Source organism: Salmo trutta, chromosome 38 (genome assembly GCF_901001165.1).
Source record: "Salmo trutta chromosome 38, fSalTru1.1, whole genome shotgun sequence".
NCBI lineage: Eukaryota > Metazoa > Chordata > Actinopteri > Salmoniformes > Salmonidae > Salmo > Salmo trutta.
In genome coordinates, this window is record NC_042994.1 from 15203284 (window position 1) to 15230168 (window position 26885).

At 44.4% G+C, this 26885-nt stretch overlaps 2 protein-coding genes across 4 annotated transcripts; one reads left to right on the forward strand and one right to left on the reverse strand.

Annotated features, from left to right (window-relative positions):
* Window positions 1–452: 452 nt before the first annotated feature.
* LOC115178639 (probable ATP-dependent RNA helicase DDX5) lies at window positions 453–6917 on the reverse strand. The gene is made up of 13 exons (XM_029739893.1): window positions 6722–6917; window positions 5551–5728; window positions 5348–5444; window positions 5116–5249; window positions 4956–5021; window positions 4715–4856; window positions 4438–4598; window positions 3800–3972; window positions 3527–3637; window positions 3373–3434; window positions 3218–3277; window positions 1507–1728; window positions 453–1255 (listed from the first exon to the last, which is right to left on the reverse strand). Exons 1-13 carry the CDS (start codon window positions 6760–6762, stop codon window positions 804–806), a joined length of 1899 nt encoding a protein of 632 aa, XP_029595753.1. The 5' UTR covers window positions 6763–6917; the 3' UTR covers window positions 453–803.
* A 1566-nt stretch (window positions 6918–8483) lies between these two features.
* On the forward strand, window positions 8484–26144 carry LOC115178350 (centrosomal protein of 95 kDa). 3 transcript variants are annotated; one of them, XM_029739494.1, is made up of 21 exons: window positions 8484–9007; window positions 12678–12806; window positions 13099–13206; window positions 14043–14156; window positions 15769–15886; window positions 16587–16708; window positions 18470–18681; window positions 20384–20450; window positions 20558–20625; window positions 20818–20990; window positions 21208–21340; window positions 21684–21801; window positions 22095–22285; window positions 22410–22499; window positions 22677–22830; window positions 23131–23309; window positions 23552–23626; window positions 23807–23959; window positions 24202–24348; window positions 24522–24593; window positions 24767–26144. In XM_029739494.1, exons 1-21 carry the CDS (start codon window positions 8983–8985, stop codon window positions 24941–24943), a joined length of 2625 nt encoding a protein of 874 aa, XP_029595354.1. In that variant the 5' UTR covers window positions 8484–8982; the 3' UTR covers window positions 24944–26144. The 3 variants fall into 3 exon arrangements, with proteins under 3 accessions (XP_029595354.1, XP_029595356.1, XP_029595357.1); XM_029739496.1 differs by having other exon boundaries at window positions 21211–21340; XM_029739497.1 differs by lacking the exon at window positions 14043–14156.
* Window positions 26145–26885: the final 741 nt, after the last annotated feature.

The following is a 26885-nucleotide window of genomic DNA, read 5'->3' on the forward strand; positions in this document are numbered from 1 at the left end:
AAGCTGAAACTTAACTAGCAATGCATTGTGTGCGGTCTCACCTTTTAGAAGTCATTCCTAGGCTGAAATCACGTTAGAAAATTGACATTGGAAAGTGAATGCACTTGCCTGAGAATTAAACCACGAGTAGTTTTGACAAGGCCTGACAACTCAATATAATAAAGTAACATATGCATACACTTCTATTTCTAAAAGACGTGCAACCATGTGTAATGCGTGGACTGGGAGCACCCGGAAGTAAAGCTATGTCAACGTCACATTCCGTAGCGACAAGAAAATGATACAAGTCTTCATCCATTACCTTACGTTCTTTTACCTCACGGTTATACTTGTGCAATTAGGAATGTTTGCTATATTATTTTGTGGCCTGATGTAATTGTTGTTTTAATTGACTATCCACTAAGATTAAATGCTGGATGAGTAATCAGAATAGAACAATGAACCACCACAACTTCAATTGATTTATTTTATTTGAAGGCCCATGCATGGCCCCCAGGTAAGATCTTAACATATCACTTTAAACATACCACTAACTCAAAATCTGCATTACTTAGTAAAAATAAATTACTGAGGAATGTAACAAATAAAAACAGTCAAGGAGAGGTGCACCAGTTAAAGATGCACTTCAACAGCCCCCTTGGGACTTATTTCAATGCTCGGGGTTACTGAAGAATTCCAACCCTGCTGTAAGCAAAAAAAGTTAAACAGTACAAAGGATAATAATATTCAGAAGATTTAAAAAGACAAGAGGGGGAAAAGGGTGGTTTCGTTGTGAATTGTGCGCACAATCTACACCTTGTCAGTTACTGCGGGAAAGGTGGAGGCATTGAGTAGGGTACCATGGGTGGGGGTTGTTGGGTCTGCTGCGCCTGTGGGTTAAAGGGAAACGGCGGGCGACCCATGCCGTTTGGGGCGGCCGCCTGTGTGGCTCCAAACTGTGGAGGGGCCTGGAAGTTCTGGCCACCGAACGCACCCACCTGATTGGTGGCGCCGAAGCTAGCCTGTCCGTTGCTGCTGTAGCTGTTGCCGTAGCTACCGCCAGAGCTAGCGCCCTTGTCATAGGTGCTACCCCCGTAGCCCCCTCCGTTTTGGGTTTTTGCGCCAAAGGCACTCTTTGGTCCCCCACCAAACCCCCTGTCGCTATCCTTGTCCCTGTAACTACCACCACCACCACCACCACCACCGTAACTCCTCCCCCCAGAATACCTATCTCGTCGGTCATCCCTAAAGCCACCTCTTCCCCCCCCTCCACGACCTGGAAAACAAGACAAAAACAAGAGACAGGGCAGTGATGAGACTGGTAGCAGTGATGGGTGGCGTGAAGACATTTATACTAAAATGATAGTTGACAAATATGGCGAGAACAAGGTGGGTCATCTTCATATATTTTTTTTTAAAGAACCTCTGCCCCAAAACCCTTCAAATAGATTTGTTATCGAGAAAATCTAAAAATGTGTGCAGATGTAACCACAGCCTTGTTCGCGTCTCACCCGCCATAGGAATTACCTCCTCTGGCCTCTGCCATCTGGAGAAGCTTGGGGTTGATAGCCTGGTTAGCTTCGCGGAGCACAGCTATGAGGTCACTGGCCTGTTTCATGTTGTTGGGGGTGAAGAAGGTGTAGGCGGTGCCCGTTTTTTGACTGCGGGCCGTGCGTCCAATGCGGTGGATATAGTCCTCAGAGGAGTTAGGATAGTCATAATTTATGACAAATTTCACATCCTCCACATCTGTAAAGTGTTGCAGTGTGGCAAAAAGGACGCCATACAGGATTTTGCACACCACAACAGCCAGACCAAAGGACAAGGTTAGCATATAGAATGGAGAGCTAAAAAGGTTCCAGACTGGATACTTAACTGAGCTGCAAAGAACAGGGTTAGCCAACATAATCCAAGAAATACATTCTACTCCATGGGAATACTACTGTGGGAAGAGAGAAACGAGATGCACACTCCGTTTGCTTACCATATCAAAAAATCCTAAGGCATTCTCCCTCCCTTTTTTAACCAAAGGAGGAAAAGAACTGGATTTGAAGTCTTACCATTAAGGAGTATGCATTCACTAGTCCTTTCCCAATGCAGCGAACTCCCCCACAAATTGTCAAGTGACATCCAGGAGCTTCTACGCAGTAGGGCCGCTATGTGCACTGTTGCCTCCTCGTGTGCCAATATAGGACCTTTCAGTTGGTATGGGTTCTGAAGGTCCTTTTTCCCAGTACACACTCATGAGAAGCTTGCTAATAAAGGCCTCACTGCACGTCTTGCCAAGACCGAATAGACCAAGTACTAATTTGAGGGGGGACCCAAAAAAGGCAAAAATGAAAAATGCCCAAGTATTGACCCCTGTGGTGCCCCTCAGAGAGCATAGAGCATCCCGCCCCCATCAGTCTCGTCTAGGCAAGATCTTCCCAGAAGCCAGTGTTCGTTCACTTGAGAAAATGTCTCTCGTTGGCAGGTCTCGACATGACTTTAAAAAGCAGGCGAGGGAGGAACTTTGGTTTTTTGAAGCTCTTCTATTTTTCACTTTCTCTAGATGTTCCCATAGCCCCTTAAACACATGTGCCAGTTTCTCATCAATTTCAATTCGACAACAGTAAGTTGAAAACTGCTCTCTCCATTTCAAGAAAACCAGTGCTTTGCGTGAGGGAGGAAAAAAAATATAGCAATGGAAAGCTGTGACATTCGCAAAACACCCATGCTTTTTTTGGGGGACAAGCTCCGCAACTAACAGAATCGCTCAATCTCAAACAGTGACTTGCAATACAGTGCCCTCTACAAAACGCATGCAAGGCAAATGGTCACATCAAGTGTTTGTTTTTGTGTGTGTAACGTTTGAGTTGGAAACGTCTCGACGAAGGCATTTGTCAGGTAAAAATCCATGGACAGAGAACAAATAATGTCAAGTATAAAAACAAAAAAAGATATCAGAAACAAGGCTTAGCCACACTGCCTTTTGACTTGAGGATTACTGGCACACAGAGCTTTCACCTCTCTAGGCCCACTGGGTGGCAGCCAGTGGGGCAACTTCATTTCCAATATGTCCTCCTTCCCCCTCGAGGCCTGGGACTTGTCATGCCTAGGCCCTGCCACAAAGACTGCACCTTTAGGTGAGAAAAACTCAGAAAATGCATAGAAGTTAAAGAAAGCCAAAACCACTTTCTTTAAAAAAGTGAAAATATTGAGGAACACAACCAGAGGTTTTAACCAAAGCCATACTGACCTAGACCGCGGGAGGCCACGTCAGTGGCGATGAGGATGGGGGCCTTGCCGTATTTGAACTCTGTGGAAAGAGACTTCAGTTAAACGAGTCCATAACATTGTCGTGACAAACGAGAAAAAATAAAAGAAAACATTTCTAAAATATTTCAGACATACCATTGAGAACCCAGTCCCTCTCCTGCTGGCTCTTGTCTCCGTGGATACCCATTGCTGGCCAGCTGTAACAGACAAACATGGACATCAGAGGCATGACTCATTACAAGGAGAATGATGTCCCAGTTAAATGAGACACTATTGTGATGAGCCTTACCCATCTCGTCTCATCCTCCTGGTGAGCTCATCGCAGCGTCTCTTGGTCTCGGTAAATATGATGGTCTTGTTCTCTTTCTCGCTCATGATCTCTTCCAGCAGCCGGAGGAGTCTTAGGTGGAAAGACAAGAGACCGAGTTCAAATTGGCACCACTCACACTTTATCCTGGACAAATTAATGACCAATTGAAGAGTTCTTCCGTTTGAATTCCTTCAACTATGAAGCAGTGGAAATGTGACGTTTGGCTTTGCGGAGGAGGAATGTGTCACTCACTTGTCATCCTTCTCTCCGTCGTTGCACACGTCCACTATCTGCAGGATGTTGTGGTTTGCGCTGAGCTGCAGAGCACCCACGTTGATCTGGACATACTGCTTCAGGAAGTCCTCAGCCAGCTGACGCACCTCCTTGGGCCAGGTTGCACTCCACATGAGGGTCTGACGATCCGGCTGAGAGAAGAACAGAGAAAACAGATTACTTGGTATTTCATCAAATCCTTCAAGCAGTCTAATGGCTGATCCTACAGAAAAACCGAAGCAAATTTTATTTGTCACATGCACCGAATACAACAGGTGTAGATTTTACCGTGAAATGCTCACTTACAAGCACTTAACCAACAATCTAGTTCAAGAAATAGAGTTAAGAAAATATTTAATAAAGAAGCTAAAGTAAAACATTTATAAAAAGTAACAATACCAAGGCTATATACAGGGGGTATTGGTACCGAGTCAATGTGCGGGGATACTGGTTAGTCGAGATATGCAGACTCTGCAATGATTTGTCAAAGTCCAATGGGAATTCTGCCAATTGAAATGAGCAGCAAGTATTGAGCAAGTCTGCAAATCATTGTGGGAATGAGCCTTTATACTGAAGAACTCTCGCCAAAGGAATTGCGTTGAGTCAAAGCCACATACTCTAATTTGGTCCACAATTTTGCGGATTTGGGGCTCGAAGCCCATGTCCAGCATACGGTCAGCCTCGTCCAGCACAAGGTAGGTACACCTGCGAAGGTTGGTTTTCCCAGCCTCCAGGAAGTCAATGAGGCGCCCTGGGGTGGCAATACAGATCTCAACACCTGGGGGGAACAGACAACACTCACTCAGATGTCTGCCTCTGTCACCAAAATTATTTAATACAGAACCAACATACTGAGAAAACAAATGATAGAAAAACTAAGTGGTGGATAGATACCTCTCTCAAGGTCCCGAATCTGGGGTCCTTTGGGGGCTCCACCATAGACACAGACTGACTTCAGACGGGAGGCCCTGCCGTACTCAGCGGCAACCTGCTGCACCTGCTGGGCCAGCTCACGGGTCGGGGCCAGCACCAAACACTGAGAGACAAAGATAAGAGACAAGTGTTATTCAGCTGGACTTACCCTGTAAAAACTAAGAAGGATGTTCTCTAGTCAAGAGGCTTATGGTGTACTTACTATAGGCCCGTCTCCATGCTCCAAGAATGGCTGGTGTTGAATGTGCACGATTGCAGGCAGCAGATACTGTGAGGGGGGGAAAAAAATTGAGCTTGGTTCATCTGCACAAATATGTACCAGAAAGATGCTACCAATAGTAGTTTTAAATCAATGTACTTACAGCAAGGGTTTTACCGGAGCCTGTCTGGGCGATGCCCACCATGTCTTTCCCACTGAGGGCCAGAGGCCAGCCCTGAGCCTGGATAGGAGTTGGCTCAGCCCATCCTTGTTTGACAATCACATCCATTACATAATCTGAAAAGTACAAAGTTCCATTACATATGAGATTCAATTCCACCATCTTATACGACCAGCTTGTTCTTAAGCAAAGTTGGAAGACAGGTTTTACTCACTTGGAAAATTGGCCTCATGAAACTTCATCATGGGCTTGGGGCAGTCTCTGCCTTTCACTGTTACTTCTTTACTTCTCAGGTAGTTCTCCACCTCTTGCTGCAATTAGACACATAAAAGGTTGTTCATTGGCAAAGACCACTTGAATGAAAAGGTGAAGACCACACACTCAAATCAGATGGAAATAACTGCCTGGGCCACTTACAGGTGGTCTGCGGGTCACATCCGGGTGCTCCTGGTAGAAGTTCTTCTCAAACTTTGGGAGCTCATCCATGTTCCAGTGTTTTTTACGCAGCCTTTCACCTGGGTTGCCAAATTTCCCCTGGGGGGGTCCACCCCTACTGCCACCACCACCGCCTCCAAAACGAGGTGCACCTCCATACCTGAAATAGTAGGGGGGGAACAACCTAATATTAGATGACTGAGCATACAGTGGATGCTGTGTTGAAGTCAGATAGTTATTCCAGCTACATTGAGGAACTGATACCCCACATTCCCCTACGAGTTTGCATGGCTTGATGAGTACTACAACAGCTAACGTTAGCGTGACAGAAGTTAGGTTCCTTAAGCTAATTAGTGCAGGTAGTCCACACTCGCTCTTCCGTAAACAAGCACTGTAACATGGCCGTGTGGGAACCCTAACCCAATAAGTGTGTGTATCAATATCGCCGATATGAATGATAAGGTCCTTATGCTTCCAAACCCGTACCGAAATCGATGCGTGTTAATGTTAAGACCAAGCGTCGTGGCTCTTATCTTATTAACACTCCCCTACAGAACGACGCCTTCATCTAATGACTTGTGTAATGGAACTGAGAGCCACGATCAGGGGCTGGACAGCAGTTTGCTTACACATGCAAAGATGTGGTAGGTACATTAGTTTCTGCGTCACGTTTAAACCAGTTTAGCTGCCATTTTAATTCCGGCCGGTAGAGGAACAAAGGGAACCGGCCGGCATTTTGATTCGAAACAATTTGCCACATTTAAGATGACCAAACATTCCAGGGTTCTTAACCAACATCAAATACTATATTTTATGCACCGATGTGCAAGGGTGGTGGATATCGTTATTATATCAAAAATATAGCATAGTCCTCTAAGAATCTCCGATTGCTAACGCGCGTTATACCTAGTTAGCAAATGTTAACTGCCAGCTAAACATTTGCCCGACCTGCTTGTTACATCAATTAGATCAGGCAAAATGTACTTTAACAATTGATTAGGGTTCAAAGTCGCATTAACATCTAGCCAAAGCCAATGGCAGGGATTAACAAAACTTACCTAGCTAGCTACAGTACCGCGTTAAAACTAACCATCGCACCGTCTTTTCCTAGCTAACGACGTTAGCTAAACAGACATTCGCATTACTTACTTACCCCCTGTCTCTGCCACGATCTCTGTCGGAAAATCCGGGCATGGTTAAGCAGAGTATAAAAGTAACAGACTGTATCTACGTCTATATCTCTAAACCAATCTATGATAAATACAAGTGGATAATCTACAAGTGCGACACACGAAAATAGAAATGCCGGGGACACAAATGTCAGTCAAACGGTGTACTAGCTCATAACACATTGGAACATATCAACGCGCCTGTGTCTGGTACTACTTTTTCTCCTTATTTGGTCACGGAAGTTAGTTGATTGGCACAGTTTATGACGTGATTATTACCCCTTTTTACAGTAACCTTCATTACTTGAGCCAAATTAAGTACTAATGTATTAACTTATTCAACATGGACAACTTATAAATCATTTAAAAAATGAATGCAGGTAGTAGACGCAACATTGTTTTTACACAGGAACACTACATTAGCTACAACTTCTACTCAATAGTCTACTGAAAGAAGCAACAATACAATGGGAACCAAATATGTACAAAAGCAAATAGTGATCACCCCCAACGTTTGCAATTAACACCTATCTTCAAATCAAATTTGACCAATGTTCATTTTAATGCAGTCAACAGATAATGGATACCAAAGACAGGCAGAATCTGCTTCTCCAATAGAAAACCAAGATCCCACTTGTTGGCGACGTTAAGGCGACTTTGGCTAGCTAAACTCATGCGCAGAAACAGACGTCATCGGTTTTAACGGACTGCGCATGTGCAGGCAGTCAAATCGAAAGGCACTCCTTCCATATGCAATGTTTGTTTTACGAAAATGAGAAAGTATCAGTTTGTCACTTTCAAGAGGTTGGAGTAATAACATGTTCAACTACTTAAGACATTGTCTCGAATGTAGATTATGCCTTTATATTAACAACTAAGGAATCATTTTTCACTTCTGTTTCCATAGGCCCAGATTAATTCGACAAAAGCAATGTTTAAAAAAATGTGCAACCTGTAATGGAAACTGCTGCGGCACTCGAGGACCAGGGTTGGGAAACACTGGTTTAGATGGTACAATGATTCTCTACAATGACTGCTTGTTCTGTCACATAAATTGAAATAAGGCGAACTATTAGAATTGAAATGCACCCTAGCAGGCCATTTTTTTTATTTTGGAAATGTTTTCACATTTCCTTTAAAAACAGCTCATATTTTTGTATATCAGTTTATACATATACAAACGGCATAAAAGCATAAAAACAGCATTTGAATTACATTTAAATTTGTTAAAAAGTACATGTTGTTAAAAACAATAGAAACAACCATGAATAAAATTACTTTTCCTTGTAAAAACATCAAATCTGTAAAAGCCATTTAAACTGTGTACAAATTATTTAACAAAAGTAAAACATTTTTAAGACGTGAAAACATCTAAAAAAAAGTTACTTTTTTAGCAGGCAATTGTCGCATCTATTTTCTATGCGAACTTTCTGAATATCGACAAAAAAATCCCTGTAGTGTAGAATTTTATTTCTTCTAAAACCCCAAACCCAGTCCTGGTCTGCTTCGCTAGCCATCCCGGAAGTCTCGCGATGTTGGGCCTCTGGTCTTAGAAACTCTGGGAACTACTTTAAGACAGATACTCGGAAGAACACCCTGTCTACCGTGTGATATTTAACAAATATATGGTTAATTTATTAAATGTCTGTCCGGGCTATCTTATAAAATAACAGAAGAGTCAACTGGACTAACTAGAAGAAAGAAAAAAGAGGACAAGGAACCCATTTTCCCGATCGTTTATACGCTACTTCCGGAAACAAAGTACCAGTTTACCATGGTCGTCACTAGTTACCACAGCCACAAAGTCATAAACCCCGCCTATTTCTACAATGTATTTTCTTAAAATGTGATTTTAAACCTAACCCTAACATTGACCACACTGCTAAGCTCATGGCCAACTCCAACCTTAAATGAAGGCCAAAAAGCAAATTTTAGTTTTCATAAATTTTTACAATATATCCATTTTGACTTTGTGTTTTGGGTAACTAGTGGAAACCGTTTACCACCCAATCAGAAAACACTTGCATTTTAAAATGTCGATTACTTTCTGGTTGGCAGCCGGCACCCTTTTTAATTTCTGTTCTCATGATGAAGGTTTATCAGTGAGTGACTAACCTCGAAATTTGGAAAACGTACTGCTACTAGCTAGCAATGCGAGTAACTCTTTTCAGAGGTCAAGGGAGCCAGTATTGTTGCCAGCTCGACTGACTACCACACAGCTAGCTAACTCGCTAGTTAATGCCTAATGGGAACCCAAGAAGATGAGAGAGGTAAGCTAACGACGGTTAATTTGCTAGCTAACTAAGAAGAAATAGCACCTAACTTGGTGGTTACTGTATTTAGTAGCTAGCAATATCAATCAGGAGAAAAACTACATAGTAGGCTATTTAAGGAGTTATCCAGTACTTCTCTTGAAACTAGCTATCTAGTTACTATAACATACATAGCCAGTTTGCTAACTACAGTAGTGTTCTTTGCGTTAGCAGGTTTACCACACTGTAGTTGGTGTTGCTAACATATCTAAACTTAGCTACTGTCAAGTTAGCTAGCACACTGTGCCTGCCAGCCCATGCCCACAAATTAGCCGCCAATATGTCAAGAATCATGTTGGGATGGTTGCCACCAACTGAGCAGTTTTGTTGTGCATTGTCAACAAACTGAATCCAATCACATGCATTTATAAAGTCCTTTTTGCATCAGCAGATGTCACAAAGTGCTTATACAGAAACCCAGCCCAAAACCCTAAACAGCAAGCAATGCAGATGTAGAAGCACAGTGGCAAGGAAAAACTCCCTAGAAAGGCAGAAACCTAGGAAGAAACTTAGAGAGGAACCAGGCTCTGAGGGGTGGCCAGTCTTCTTCTGGCTGTTCAGGGTGGAGATTATAAGAGTACACGGCCAATAAGGCCAGATTGTTCTACAAGATGTTCAGATGTTCATAGATGACCAGCATGGTCAAATAATAATCAAAGTGGTTGTAGAGGGTGCAACAGGTCAGCACCTCAGGAGTAGATGTCAGTTGGCTTTTCATAGCCGATCATTCAGCAGGTGCGGTAGAGAGGGATTGGGAGAGAGAAAGGGTCAAAAACAGCAGTTCTGGGAGAAGGTAGCATGTGAAGTGAACAGATCAGGGATCCATAGCCGCAGGCAGAACAGTTGAAACTGGAGCAGCAGCACGACCAGGCGGACTGGGGACGGCGACAGCCAGGAGTCGTCAGGCCAGGTAGTCTTGAGGCAGTGTCCTAGGGCTCAGGTCGTCAGGGAGGGGAGAGGGAGATGACTTAAATTCACACAGAACACCAGATAAGACAGGAGAATTTCACCAGATAGGACAGACTGACACTAGCCCCCAGCACATAGACTATTGCAGCATAGATACTGGAGGCTGAGACAGGGGGGTCGGAGGACACTGGACATGATACCCCCGGACAGGGCAGGGCCAACCAGGCAGGATATAACACCACCCGCTTTGCCAAAGCACAGCCCCCACACCACTAGAGGGATATCAACAGACCACTAGCTTACTACCCTGAGACAAGGCCGAGTATAGCCCGCGAAGATCTCTTCCACGGCACAAGCCCGTGGGGGCGCAAAACCGGACAGCAAGGTCATGTCAGTGACTCAACACGCTCAAGTCGAGTATAGCGGGAAAAAAACCTGGCACAACGTGACGCATCCCTCCTAGGGACAGCATGGAAGAGCACTAGTAAGCCAGTGACTCAGCCCCCAATAGGTTCAGAGGCAGAGAATCCCAGTGGAGAGATGGGAGCCGGCCAGGCATAGACAGCAAGGCGGTTCGTCACTCCAGTGCCTTGCCGTTCACCTTCGCACCACTGGGCCAGACTACACTCAATCATAGGACCTACTGAAGAGATGAGTCTTCAGTAAAGACTTAAAGGTTGAGACCGAGTCTGCGTCTCTCACAATGAGCTCAAATTGAGCTCAAAAGGAGAAAGACCTGCCTCCAGCTGTTTGCTTCGAAATTCTAGGGACAATAAGAAGGCCTGTGACTTTTGACCATAGGTAGGAGCAAGTCGATATAGCAAGTCCATGTAATGCTTTGTAGGTTAGCAGTAAAACCTTGAAATCAGCCCTAGCCTTAACAGGAAGCCAGTGTAGAGAGGCTAGGAAGTTGAATAATATGATCACATTTTTTGGTTCTAGTCAAGATTCTAGCAGCTGTATTTAACACTAACTGTTTTATTTAGTGCTTTATCGGGTTAGTCGGAGAGTAGAGCATTGTAGTAGTCTAAGCTGGAAGTGACAAAAGCATGGATTAGCTTCTCTGCATAATTTGGGGACAAAAAGATAGATTTTTGCAATGTTATGAAGATGGAAAAAAGCTGCCCTTAAATATTCTTGATATGTTCATCAAAAGAGAGATCGGTGTCCAGAGTAATGCAGAGGTCCTTCACAGTTTTATTTGAGATGACTGTACAACCATTAAGATTAATTGTAAAATCAAACAGCAGATCTCTTTGTTTCTTGGGACCTAGAACTAGCATCTCTGTTTTGTCCAAGTTTATTTTTTATTTTTTTATTTAACCAGGTAGGCCAGTTGAGAACAAGTTCTCATTTACAACTGTGACCTGGCCAAGATAAAGCAGATTTAAAAGTAAAACATTTGCCGCCATCCACTTCCTTGTATCTGAAACAAAGAGAGAATATATAATGAAAACAATAGTGGTTCTAAAACAGAACCTTGAGGAACACCAAAACTTACCATTGATTTGTCAGAAGACAAACCATCCACAGAGATGAACAGATATCTTTCCAACAGATAAGATCTAAACCAGGCACAAACTTGTCCGTGTAGACCACGTATTCCCAAATTTGGGTACGCGTATCCCTACCATCTTGGGTACGCCAAATAGAAATGTGATTAACATAAAAAAATTCTTCACATTTTCAAACAGCACAGAATTTAATCAGAAGCCACTGACAGATTTCTGAATAGGGCTGCGCTCAGTTTCTTGCCTTGGCAAATTGCACTGTTAAGACACTGATGCTCTTTGCAACCACGTACCTATGCAAGAGTGGATTCTCGGCCCTCACTAGCATGAAAACTAAATACAGGCACAGACTGTGTGTGGAAAATGACTTAAGACTGAGACTCTCTCCAATACAACATTACAGAGTTATGTGCGTCCTTTCAAGCACACCCTTCTCATTAACCCGTGGTGAGTTATTCACCATTTTTGATGAACAAATAAGGTTTTATATGTAAGATGACTAAATAAAGAGCACAATTATTGACTATTATTATTTGTGCCCTGGTCCTATAAGAGCTCTTTGTCACTTCCCACGAGCCAGGTTGTGATGACTACTCACACTCATTCTTATGTTTAATACATTTTTCTTATAGTGTGTGTGTGGCAGGCTTACAATGATGGCAAAAAACAACATTTGAGAGTGCGATGACCCTGGTGCTAGAAGGGGTACGCAGCTGTAGGTTGAATGTTTGATGGGGTACGGGACTATAAAAAGTTCGGGAACCATTAAGGTTTCCAATCTCTCCAAAAGAATGTGGTGATCAATGGTGTCAAAAGCAGCACTAAGGTCTAGGAGCACGAGGACAGATACTTGGTCTGAAGCCATTAAAAGGTAATTTACCACCTTCACGATGCAGTCTCAGTACTATGATGGGGTCTACAACCAGACTGGAGTGTTTTGTATACATTATCTGGCTTCGGGAAGGCAGCGAGTTTCTGCTTAACAGCTTTGTCAAAACATTTTGAGAGGAATGGGAGGTTCGATGGAGGCCGGTAGTTTTAAAAATTTTCCAGGTTAAGATTTGGCTTTTTCAGGAGAGGCTTTATTACTGCCACTTTTAGTTATAACGTAGTCTAGTTTATAACCGCTCCAAGAAGTATGATCTACACTATGCACTTTATTCATAAATTCAAGGTCTGCATTTAGTGTGTAATGGCCCTTTTTACAGATTGGGTGGACGTGGCGAATGATATCCTTAGCAAGTGTCACATTAACCTGAGACTGAGGAAGGTGACGGACTGTAATGCCAATGTTTTTGTTGCCCTGTATGAGGCCATCTTGGGGGAGAAAGTCCCAGGTAAGTGGACACCAAACATGACACAATAAACATGCCCACCAAAAGAGCAATATGTGTTTTTTGAGACCTAATCAACCGTCTCATGTTAGTTGGTTTTTTAATTTTTATTCTGCTGTTTATAAGGCCAAGAATTGAGTGCTTTAGAGTAGAGTATTCTTAGAATTTCAAGAATGCCACACAGTGCTACTTATGATCGTCAAACCTGTCAACACAAGACTGTGTTTGTCAATGAGCTAGTAAGTGGCCAAAGTGCACAAGAGGCTGTGATTTGGAACTGTGTGTGTGTGTGTAGACTACATCACCGCCCCGGGCAGTCAGGAGGATGATGTCCACAACATCCAGTCTGTGATCGACTCTCTGGCTCTAGATTACCTTCAGATCAGCCTTTCACACATCACAGGTGAGCGGCTCTTACTCTTTACTCACTATTCACTAGTTAATTAACTAGTAACTACACCTTTATTCCCTAGGTATTCACTAGTTAATTAACTAGTAACTACTCCTTTATTCCCTAGGTATTCACTAGCTATTCAGTCAATCATCTGACCAAATCAAACGTTATTTGTCACATGCTTCGTAAACAGGTGTAGACTAACCGTGAAAGGCTTACTTCCAAACAATGTAGAGAGAAATAAAATAAAAATAATGAGCAATAAATACACAATGAGTAATGATAACTTGGCTATATACACGGGGTACCAGTACTGAGTCGTTGTGCAGGGATACGAGGTAATTGAGGTAGATATGTACATATAGGTAGGGATACAGTGACTAGGCAACTGGATAGATACACTGCTGTTACTGTTTTATGTGATGAGTCAAAAGAGTTAGTGCAAAAAGGGTCAATGCAGATAGCTAAATAGTTAACCAATAGCTAGCAGGACTAACTATTTAGCAGTCTTAATGCATGGGGGTAGAAGCTGTTCAGGGTCCTGTTGGTTCCAGACTTGGTGCATCGGTACTGCTTGCCATGCGGTAGCAGAGAGAACAGATGATGAATGCTGAAAGAAAATCAAGTGATCTATTTAGCTACAAGCAGAGGGTCTCTGGCTAAATTCCTGTTTAGATTTCAAAGCACAGCCTTGTTCAGAGCAAACACAAGCCTCTTTGTTTAGGAAAATTCACCGTAAAAAGACGCAGACTAGTTGGTTCTATTAAAAGGACAACAATGTGGTGTTGATTATAGTTCCACTGATTCATCGCTTGTCCTAATGGGTTTGTTCTCTCCGGCTCTAGGCGAGAACATTGTACGAGGGGACAAGAAGTCCATCAAGAACCTGTTGGAGATCTTTGACGGGCTGCTTGAGTACCTCACCGAGCAGATCAGTGAAGAGGAGTCGCAAAATGGAGGTAGACAAAAGAATCTTACTCCATAACCCTCTCAACTGTTACATTTAGGCTAACCTTTATTTAACCAGGAAGTCCTATTGAGGTCAGAAGACCTGCCTGATATCACCCCTGTTCTTCCTGATCTGATATCACCCCATCTCCCTCAAACTTTATCTGTGTAACTGAGTGAGACACGACCCTGTTTGGGTGAGATCACCCACACATGAAGTGGACATAATGGCCTTTCTAAACCCGGTTTAGAGGCGGCTGGCTCTGGGATTACTGGGAAGCGGTTGGCCCATTCAATTGGCAGCGCTCCGCAAGCCTTTGTGTCCGTCTATGGTGGAATGGTGGTCTGCTGGCCCTCTCTCCCATCGCAAAACACCAATTAGACTTTTAATGACCGACTATCAGCTCTGGAAATTTAAATGACATGCATTGAAAGAAGGCTCTGGTGAAAAAGGCTGGTTTATCAAAATTGATGGGGTTGGTGGCTTGCCGTGAATCCGAAAGGAGCTGTGAATGTTTGTCTGTGATGCTACAGACCGTGGTTCACCAATATTATCGACCGATAGTGGCCTATTACAGCTACAGTGGGGAGAACAAGTATTTCATACACTGCCGATTTACTTACAAAGTATGTAGAGGTCTGCCATTTTTATCATAGGTACACTTCAACTGTGAGAGACGGAATCTAAAACAAAAATCCAGATCACCTACCAACCAGTAAGAATTCCGGCTCTCACAGACCTGTTAGTTTTTCTTTAAGAAGCCCTCCTGTTCTCCACTCATTACCTGTATTAACTGCACCTGTTTGAACTCGTTACCTGTATAAAAGACACCTGTCTACACACTCAATCAAACAGACTCCAACCTCTCCACAATGGCCAAGACCAGAGAGCTGTGTAAGGACATCAGGGATACAATTGTAGACCTGCACAAGACTGGGATGGGCTACAGGACAATAGGCAAACAGCTTGGTGAGAAGGCAACAACTGTTGGTGCAATTATTAGAAAATGGAAGAAGTTTAAGATGACGGTCAATCACCCTCAGTCTGGGGCTCCATGCAAGAATGCGAATACAGTGTGGGAAAATAACACTTTTTAAAATTTTCCCGGCATAAAACAGTATATTGGCGGATACATTGGTATCAGTAAATTTTGCCCCCCCCAAAAAAACAATCTAAACCGGTATCGGACCCAGAATAACGTATCAGCCGGGCTCTAGTTTAAACCTGTTGATATTTCCAATTAGTCGGATAGGCTATGCATGAGTCACTACAGATAATATTACTGTCACACTCGATGAACTCTTCGATGCACTTTCACAATAACATGGCTAGAACAGTTGCTTGTTTCACTTCAGCTTTCGGAAATGGGGTTGTATCATCAGTGTGTCTATGAGCTCCAATGTCTATGGATCACTATGTCCCGAGTGCTTATTCTACTACTCTAACCGACTGTGTTAATGTGACTTAAATATTTGTATAATTACGGACTGATTGGTGGTCTGAAAGTCGACTGGTAGCTTGTTCGTTTCCCCATTGCATCACAGCAGGAGCCTGTCAGCGTCACCACGTTGCGGCACGCTGTAATCACCCATCCCTCTCTCCTCCCCCTTTCCTCCCTCCAGACAAGGAACCAAACGGTGTTCCTGTGGAGGATGCCCCCCTCCCTACAGGGCCAGTGGTCCCCCAGACAGAGGAACAGATGTCCCTAATGGAGAGAGCCTCCCAGTATTCTAGTGTGCAGTGAGTGTTTCAAGATATTCCACGCTACAGGCTCCATGTACATTTCCATGGTTTCAGATTCAGTTCTGTGTTCAAGCAGAGTTCCAGTTCTGTTGATGCAACCAAAGACACTACGTCACGAGACAAGACGCTTGTAAATGCCATTTAGCAGACGCTTTTATCCAAAGCGACTTAGTCATGCATGCATGCATTTTACGTATGGGTGGCCTTGGGAATCGAACCCACTACTCTGGCATTGCAAATGCCATGCTCTAGCAACTGAACCAGACAGGACCACTTCAAATGTCATCATCGTGCAGGGCAAGTCGGTACATCCTGTTGACACAACAGCCAGTCAGGGAACACCACACAACAGAAATGTCAACAGTAACTGCGAATGTTAAGGTTGGACACGGAACACAAACATCTGTGACATCACTATGTCTACTCAGCCTGTTCCGACGGCTGTCGCACAGAAAGGCTGGCTGGAAAGTCAACAAAGCTGAATGAGTCATTGTGGGTGACGTAAACCTCTGTTCCTAAACCAGGAAACCCAATGCACTGTTTTGAAACGCGCGCCGGTTGTAGTTGTTCTGACTTGGACTGGTATCACACGAACCAGACACACCGATGCACTTTCCATTCAACTGTTTGGGTGGTCTGTTCTCTGATTTACTTTTGATAGTGATACATCTGTAACAATGTTTCTTTGCTCTTCCAGCTCTGCCGTCCAGTCTAGCAGCAAACATTCCCTCCACTCTTGGAATACGGAGGAGACGGGCTCGACCAATGAGCTTATCCTCCTGGGAGACTCCGCCCGCACGTTCACGGCCAAACAAGAAGGTAGGCGGGAACCGAAAGCTTCTTCCTGGCCCATGACATAGAATGCTGAAAAAGGAAAACATTTCCTCTGTCTTTCTGGATTTACATTCAGACTCAAATCAAATCCCATTTTATTTGTCACATGCTTCGTACACAACCGGTGTAGAGTAACAGTGAAATGCTTACTAACGGGTCCTTTTCCAACAATGCAGAGTTAAAGATAAAAATGAGTAAAAATAACATGGCTATATACAGGGAGTACCTGTACCGAGTTGATGTGTAGGTGTACGAGGTATTTACATGGCATTCAGACGCCCTTATCCAGAGCGACTTACAGGATTAGGGTTAAGTACCTTGCTCAAGGGTAAATCAACAACATTTTTTTTTTATAGCTATGTAGCTAATTGAGGTAGCTATGTACATAAAGGTAGGGGTGAAGTGACTAGGCAATAGGATAGATAATAGACAGTAGCAGCAACATATGTGTTGTGTGTGACGTTAGCATTCATGTGTGTGCGCGTGTGTTAGTGTGTGTGTGTTTGGGTGTCAGTGTAAGTATGTGTGGGTAGAGTCCAGTGTGTGTGCACAGAGTCGGTGCAAGAGAGTCGGTGCAAAAAAGGGTCAATGCAGGTAGTTTGGGTAGCCATTTGATTATCTATGTAGCAGTCTAATGGCTTGGGTGTTAAAGCTGTACAGGGTCCTGTTGGTTCCAGACTTGGTGCACTGGTACCGCTTGCCATGTGGTAGCAGAGAGAACAGTCATTGGCTTGGGTGGCTGGAATCTTTGACAATTCTTTGGGGCCTTCATCAGACACCGCCTGGTATAGAGGTCCTGAATGGTAGGGAGCTCGGCCCCAGTGATGTACTGGGCTGTACTCCCCACCCTCTGTAGCGCCTTGCGGTCTGATGCCTTGCAGTTGCCGTACCAAGCAGTGATGCAGCCAGTCAAGATGCTCTCAATGGTGCAGCTGTATAACTTTTTGAGGATCTGAGGGCCCATGCCAAATCTTTTCAGAGAGGTTGTTGTCCTTGCACCACACTGCCAGGTCTCTGACCTCCTCCCTGTAGGCTGCCTCGTCGTCAGTGATCAGTCCTACCACCGTTGTCGTCAGCAAACTTCATCCACCTTTCGCTTATCAAACAGCACATGATGCTGATGAGGTATCCAGTTTTTCCTGTCTTTTTTGTTGTTGTCTTTCCTATGGAATTCTTTATGGAGACAGTGGGGAATGTAAAGTTATGTGGTCAGGGGGTTACTTTTTCCTCAAGTGGGAGTAAAAAAACAACCAGGATTATGTCACCTTTTCCTTTTAAAAGCCCCCGTCCTCTCATTAGTTTCCACTAAGTCCCTCTCATGAGTCCCTACATTTGGTTTTAATGATAGTCTTCAACAACGGTTTAGGATATGAATGGCCTGTATATGTGTCTTTGTTCCGTGGTATGGATCTTGTGTATATTCGCTAGACAATGCCAGGGTTATTGGTAAGGCATTAATAGCTAGGAGTACAGAACTGTATCTGAGAAAATAATTCAGAACTGTAGGCTACTTAAAGAACAGTGAACCAGTTAGAGGCAAATCTGATTTGTATAGAAAGAAAAATATTTTACTTGAACCTTTTGTTCAAACATCCTGCATAACACTATTATAACATGACATGAAATAGCCATAACATCTGTTAACCATGGGAACTTCAGTACTGAACAGTGTACACATACTCCTACAATGCATTACCTACAAAATCTACACCTCTAACAGCTACCTATTTTACCCCTCCCTAACAGTGGAAGCCTCTTCACAAGCTCCGGGAACCCCAGGCACCCAGGCCACTCTACTGAGGGAGCCCCTGCGCTCGGCCATCCACCTGCAGCCCCCCTACCAGACTTCCCCCCACAGGCCCGACAGAGCTCCCCGCTCGGGTAGCCAGTCTCCCCCAGCCAACGGTCTCGGCAGCGGGGCCTCAGTGGAGCAGGAGGCACCCGCTGGCACCTCGGAGGTATGTCCATCTAGTCAAATATATCCATGCTGAATCCATTGAAATTACGCTTAACTCTTGTTCGTTGCTTTGGAATACAGTATCAACTTTCCGTTTTAATCAGTGTTTCAAAGCTCTCAGCAAACGACTGTGTTCTGAAACACGTTCTGAAGTGACCTCAGCCAAGTACAGTTCATAAAACTGTAGCTTCCTTCCTCCTCTGAAAAAGGATGAGCTGTTGCCGACTCATACAAAATGGCCACGAGACGCATCACAGGAGTCACTTTTCCAACGTGTTCCTCCTCTCTGTTTATGGGCGACAACACTCCTAACCTGGGAATGACGTCACATCCCACCTGCATGCCTCTGGCAAGTCCAGATACGCTAGCAGTTGCAAATGCTTTCCACTTGTTATTCCATTACCAACTGGGGCTCGCTCTGTCTGAAGACTAGCCAGTGCTGTGACTGAGAAATTGGACATGGGTGGATCTAGAGTTGGAGAGAACTTTATGGTCTACGTATCATAACTCAACAAACTTGGCTAGCTCTGCCTCTAGTCAATGAGTTGACTGAGAAACAGTTCTCCATTCACATGCCATTTCCAATATGACCCAGGGCCATATGTCCCCACCAACACAAGTTTCCACCTTCTAGTCTCTCCACTGGGAAGAAAGACTGCATCAGTGGAACAGACCAGTGACGCAACCAAAGATACAGTCCCTGTCAGTTAGTCAGGATAGAAATATATATGTATGTATGTACAGTTGATTTTCCCATGATGTCAAGCAAAGAGGCACTGAGTTTGAATGTAGGTCTTGAAATACATCCACAGGTACACCTCCAATTGACTCAAATGATGTCAATTAGCCTATCGGAAGCTTCTAAAGCCATGACATCATTTTCTGGAATTTTCCAAGCTGTTTAAAGGCACAGTCAACTTAGTGTATGTAAACTTCTGACCCACTGGAATTGTGATACAGTGAATTATAAGTGAAATAATTTGTCTGTAAACAATTGTTGGAAAAATGACTTGTGTCATGCAAAAAGTAGATGTCCTAACCGACTTGCCAAAACTATAGTTTGTTAACAAGACATTTGTGGAGTGGTTGAAAAACGAGTTTTAATGACTCCAACCTAAGTGGATGTAAACTTCTGAGTTCAACTCTGTGTGTGTGATCCCCATGAGCTCACATATAGCATTATAGGTGATGGTAAGGAGCTGTGTTATGGATGAAATAAAGCATTTACCCAAATTGACCTGCACACACTACTGTTATTCTTTCTGTCTTTCTCGTTCTAATTCACTACAATAAGACGGTGTACTACTACTGTGCTACTGTATTCACTTAGCCTTGTCATTTAGCAGACTTACAGGCACAATTAGTATTAAGTGCCTTTCTCAAGGGCACATTGACAGATTGGGGATTCGAACCAGTGACCTTAACCACTTGACGACCTGCCGCCTGTGACACTGGTATTTCAATGCGTTATATCGACTCCCGGTCATTTCCTGGTAGCGGTAGTTAACGCCGTGCATCTTTTGTGTGATATGTCGTTAGCATCCGCTAGCTAGCCGCTGAGACTCCTCCTGCTGGGTTCTCTTTTGTCAGTTTGATTGTGAATTCTCCCTCCCCCATTGAGTGGAAATGCATCCACCCATTTGTCTCTGTCCCTTTTTTCTCTGTCTAATGAATGACCATCTTTCTCTTTTATTTGTTTTCAGTCCCCAAGGCCAGTGGCTGACACAGTTACCAATGGAGTGCGCTCGCCAGCCTTCAACCACTCACCCGGTGATGCACGCTGTTCAATGCATCAGAAAATACATGTGTAGCACCTCCACACCATGTATCAATTTCACTTATTCAACCTCTTATTCCTCCATGCTTTTCATTTGTAGTGGAGAGTGAGAAGTCTGTGTCCAGTCAAACCAAGGCCAGGCTAGAGGAGGCCAAGGAGCAGCCGGAGGTAAGGCACGGCGAACCGCTCGCCCTCTAGACTGTTGTAGTTACAATGCCTCAAATGAGGGCTAATTCAAAAGTTGAAGTCTACCTCATGCCTAATTCAAATCTAATTATTTGCTAATGCATGTCCAATGCATGTTCAATTTACAGCTAATTAAGGACTAAATTGTTGAATTTTTCGCCTCTTTCTCTATAGCCTACCAGTGTGGGGCCCAGGAGGGTTCTATTCCGGACACAGCCAGACATTCATTTCCTCACCCGGCAGGATGAGCTGGAGGACAGGGCACCACTGGACACTGAGGAAGAAGTTGAGGAAGAGACCGTCACGCAGCAGGACAGCTGGGCTCACAGGGGGCGGACGGGACTCGGGTAAGAACAACAGAATGGGAGGTGGTTAGAATAGCATGTAGATGCATAGCGAGAAAAGCAATTTACATGCACATAAGTTAGTTACACACAGAGGCCACTCAATCTAACATTCACCTCCCTGCCTCACCCTTACTCTTCCAATATCTCTTTCTACCTTTTGCTCCCTCTTTCCCCCTCCCGCTCTCTCTCTCTCCTCTCTCTCCCTCTCTCCTGTCAGCAGTAGCAGGGTACTAGAGGAGGAGGATTGTGAGGAGCCTCTCTCCTGGCGTAGACAGAGAAACAGGAAGGCAGAACAGGAGCTGCACCACATGTCTGAGAAGCTGTCCCGACGACTAGAGGAGCTGGACCTGGTGAGTGGTACTCGTGTGTGTGTGTGAGACGCACTTGTCATTATGTGGACCTTACTGGTTAGTCTAATGACTGTGTGTGTCAAGCTATATTTACATTGTGGGGATACGGGACGAGTTCGGAGCAGTCTCACCGCGTGTCGGATGCCTTACAGTCCCGTTCACCCGGAGAATCTTCCCACCCGACGTGCCTTCACTTTGCGTCCGTCCCGGCTGACCATTAATCGCACCACGAAATTGTGCGTGAGGAAAAACAGCTAAGGTGTCGGGAGCTGGGATTGTGTCACCCCCGGCATCTCAGCAATGTAAATCTAGGTTATAACCTGTGTGTGTTTCCACTCGTCAGATGTTAAAGAGAGCGCTAGGAGAGAGCGGAGAGCCCGATGAGGTCAAGGAGGAGGACAAACAGTCCCACCACAGTGACAGTGTCATGGAGTGTCGCAGGCCCCCAAGGAGGACAACGGGTACATACACTCCACCTCTTCAATCACGTCAGGGCCCGTATTCATACAGCATCTCAGATCTAGGATCAGTTTAGCCTTTTAGATCAGGAGGAGTACGATTGTATGGGCAGATCCTAGATCAGCACTCCTCCTCTGAGATGCTTTGTGGATACGGTCCCAGATTGCACCACACTTCTCCAACAAAAGCACGGTTGACTAGCCTGAATGTCGAACTACAATAAGTCATTATTGACCAACTCTATGATTTAACATTTCCTCGGTTTTAACCTTTAAACCTCTGACCCTTCTCCCAGGTACGCCGCGAGCACCCACATCCCCCTGTACCCGCTCCCTGTCCCCCTCCCCTCCCAGGGCCCGCCGCTCCCTTTCAGGTCAGCTAGAGGGCGCCGTGAGAGAGGCGGTGAGTGGAGGGGTCACACAGAGACACACCCGTACGCGCCGACGACAACTCCGCCATCTACAGCCTCAACACAAACACCGCCAGGTCAGAGGGAATTGCCACATCATCACATTGACCAACACCATATTCAGTATAAAGATTGTCACCTTTTTAAAAAGAGACAAGTTGAACGGTCCAACATAGTTGGTGTGTACACATCTCTCTCTAGCTGGAAAAAGCCTATGAGGAGGAGCTGAAAGTGTACAAGGACAGAGAACGGGCTGCTATGGCCAAGGAACGAACCAGAGCACAGGAGGCGGTAAGAGAGGGAGGGGGAGAGAGCATCAGATCTACTCATTGTAGCCCCGGGGAGCTGTGTGCGTTAGACACCATGTGACTGTGTACACAGTAGCCCTCCGGCAGAGACTGCAATAGAGAGACTGTGTGTCCCAATATTATCTACAGCAAACGGTCTATGTGTGCTTCTGCCCTGTAGGAGAGGGAGTACAGAGAGGCCATACTGAGAGATGTTCCCCGAACCACCAAACCGTCCCAAGTGTACACCACAGCAGCCCGACACCGCTCCCCCAGGACCAGACAACCCACCCCGGGCCGCAGGCGACAGGACAAAACAAGGAGAGCCCCACCAAGTAAGACCCCCAAGCTGGAGTCTCTGCCAGTGAGATGGAGACCGTATCAACTCAAATCTAATCAAAGTACAAAGTGGCTTCCTCTCCTTCATTTGCCCTGAACTAAAAACGCAGCATTGGCCTCGGTGAAACTAATATGGAGGATGCCTACTTGGCTGTCTATTCAAACCTTTCAAAACTACATATTCCTTAGGAGAAAGAGCTTGATATGGATTTGTGCATTAGTCTGAGTGCATGGTATGGATTTGTCCCTCTATATTAACCGTTTGTGCTTCTCTCTCTCTCTTCCCCGTCTTCCAGTGAAGGTGAAGGACAACGACCTGCTCCCCCTGCTCCTGGAGGAGTTCCCCCACCTGCACCTCTCTCCCCACGCCCTGGGCAGGATGTGGCAGCAGCAGCTGGGCCAGGTGGACCGCCTCAACGCCTCCCTCTCCCTGGACAACCAGAGGCAGGGGCCACGCACTAAACTCACCAGCCAGGTGGGGGGCGCTATAACACACTATCCACCATATAAACCACAGGGAGAGCTGGGAGGTTTTAGCCTGGCTTGCCAGATGGATCTCTGCAAGTCTCCTACCTGTCTGTAACGTTAAAACAGATGTCTAAGTGCGGAGCCTGTGATTGGGCGAAGACCCCATAATACCCCCAGAGACCAGGGTTCACCATTGCAACTTTTCCACCTCGATCTCCTCCCGTTAACTCGTCAATGTTCTCTCTCCAGGTGGAAGAGGCTCAGAGGAGACATGACCTGCTTGGGGAGATCATCCGCAAAGAGCAAGAACACAACAGACGCCTGGTGAGCCACTCAAAACATGCACGAGCTTCAGCATACATGTAGGCTAGACACACACACACACACACACACACACATATTACCAGTCTTATGTCTCTCACACATTCTCAAACACACACACACCAAGCAATAATACAAACAGCTCCTCTAACTGTACAGCCGTCTCGCTCCTCTCCCCTCCAGAGGGATTTTAAGGAGCGTATCCAGCAACAGAAGTCGACTCAGAACCGTCTGAAGGAGCAGAGGCAGCAGATCGCCCGGGCCAAGAAGTACCACGGTGACTACCACGTCCAGCTCCGCGCGCGCATGATGAGGGCCCGCACGAAAGAGGAGAGGGTCAGTTAGTGACGCCGCGCTGAGCCTCGATCCCCAACACGGTTTAAACGCTCCTAGAATATCATGTTTCAACGCTTCAAACACTCTACTTTCCATTCCATTTTCCATCCATGTATTTTTTTAAGGGAAGATTTGACACAATCGTCATGTATTTAGCTCCATTGTAAAGTCAAAAGTAAACAGGTCATGAACACAATGACTATACAAACACATGTAATGATTGTGTGCGTGTTGTGTTCCAGATGTTTAAGCAGGTGTTTGAGGAGGGCTTGGAGGTGCAGAAGGCTCGTCTCCGAGAGCAGAGGGCCTACGCCAAGGACCAGCGCCAGGAGCACCAGAACAAACACAGAGACCAGATCCAATCTATGGAGAACTATTACAAGGACCAGGTAGAACCAACACACGACCCTATTTCATATTAACACACACACGCTATACGGAAGTAGTAGGAGAGTAAGACCAAGAAACGGCTTCCTGATCTTGTTTCTGTTCCTCCATCTGCATTGATGTGAAAGAACTGGACAGCTGAAAGCTAATTCCACGCTGTTCTGCCGTCTTTCAGTTTTCATTATTGGCCCAAACTCTCGCTATAGAGAGACAGGATATCCAAGTACGGAAGAAGGCCCAAGAAAAGGTAAATGCATGCTAATGCACACACAATTTACTACATATACCTGTACTTTGTCTGCACATTTTGGGGAGATTGAGATGAATGATCATACTTTTACAGGTGAACTTATTCAGGATTCACCATGTGACTACTTCATACGGTATTGGGTCAGGATATTAAAACTTTTCTCTCTGCAGGCTCTTCAGAAGATGAAGCGAGAGCTGCGCTCCAAGATGGAGAGGGAGATAGGCGAGCTGCAGAAGATTATCGTCCAGAACGACGACGACGACTACTTCCGCGACCTGGAGGTCCAAAGGTTACGGGGTCGCGTGCAAATGGCTTCCTTCCAGTACAACACCAGCTGTCTGCACTGACCCCGCTAACGAGCTAGCAATCTATAGCTACCTACCGCTAACTTTCCTCCGGCTGCTAAAAAACAAACTGTAAAGTCTCTAAAACCCACGGATCGGAGTGCTACTCTTCGATTTGTTTTAAATACTTGATTATTTAAGAATGTTAAAAAAAATGCCTCCCTCGCTGTGTATTTTGTGTGCTGTCGTTTTGATTTTGTCATGTGGCAAAGATGTGTAGTCCAGTCTTCCGCAGCCAAACGGGACCATTGTGAAAATTGGATGCAACACTAATTATGAATGTCATGCCAGGACAAGATTAATGATTCCATTTTTTCCCCCCTCTTCCTTTTAATGGTATGCATTATTTGTCTCCCGTAGTGTTTTTTTAACAATGTTGATGAATGATTTTTTTGATTGTACTGTAAATGACCTATTAGTCCGGTTTTTAGGTTATTGAACTAACCCGCTACGCTTTTCCAACACCAGAGAGTGTTGATAATCAGAATTCGGTAAAAGTTCCCTTTGCCAGTAAACTACCTCACTAACAAACAAATCAGACGGTTAAAAAGACATCCTAAGTTTACAAGGCCAGGTAGCATGAGAATAAGGTTTATGGGGCTGATTTCATAATCAGGAAATGTATGCCTTTCCTCTGCACTTCTCAGTAGTTGGTATGGAGGCGTATAAGGTCGTCTGCGGGAGCGGTTCCATTGCACACTGAATACGTTTGAATTAAACCCCAGACAGCACACCCACTGGGTGTCCTACCAATTTGATCAGGTAGTTTTTGTTCTGTTCTTTTTATTTATTCAAGCCTCTAAAACAATCCATTTCAAGAAGGTGTACCTTTTTCTAATTTAAGTTTCATCAACGCAAGACTTGAATCTAGACTGAGAATGGTGAACCATGGAGAATGGTTCACAATACAGAAAGATAAGCATGAAAACATGTCTCCATACAATACCTCTGGGTGGATGTAAAAACACTTTTTACACATTTATTTTTAGGGAATGAATCCTAATGCCTACATAATTATAATATAGAGAATAGAATAGTTTGGTATAATACATATACCCTAATTGCCTGCACTGATCATGAAACTGTGATGGCAAGTGTCAAGTCTTCGAAGTAACGGTTTGAGCTCCGTAATGATTAATAAGTCTATAGGTCCCCGATTGATTTTAACTACAATTCGCTTTTGGCCTTCATTAAATATTATCCACTATTACTTGACTCTCAGTCACAAGGATGTCACCGTGTTTACAGAGGAAAGAAATAAAGGTAGGTTAAATCAATTGATGGAATGATACGTATGTAGGAAGGGAACGAACACTAAATTGGCTGTTAAATATATTGCCCTACCTGGTTATTACTTATGGTCGTTACCGATTGTGGCTAGGAATATTTAACATATGCTATAGCCTACAAATGAAAGGTAACAGGACAAGTCGGCGGGCATATAATTAAAACATTCTAGGGAGCGCAAAGGTTACATTTGATGCTACTTTCCTTGTCATCCAATTTGGTTTGCGTCTCAATCCCTACAAATTATAAAGCCATGCATAATGACACAGCATTTCATACTTCACTGTAGAAAAGGGGCATAAATAGCCCTGCCTGTCATGTCAGTTTCCTGCCATGACTAGATTTACATTCATTTCCAGGTAAAATAGTTCTATAAGAATTGTCATTTATCCTATATTTACAATCCCCTTATTCAAATGGATTACTCATTGACCTACCTAGTATCAATAGTATCAGTTTATATAATTATTAATTAGGACATGGAGATTGTATCAGTTTATATAATTATTAATTAGGACATGGAGATTGCAGTCATTTATATCAGAAAGAAAGATGCTTTTCCCACTTGAAACTGGCAGGTTCTCGACCTTATTCATGGTTGCGTATAAAGGCGGTGGAATTAAGTCAAGGTCAGAATATGGAGTATCTGTAGACACAA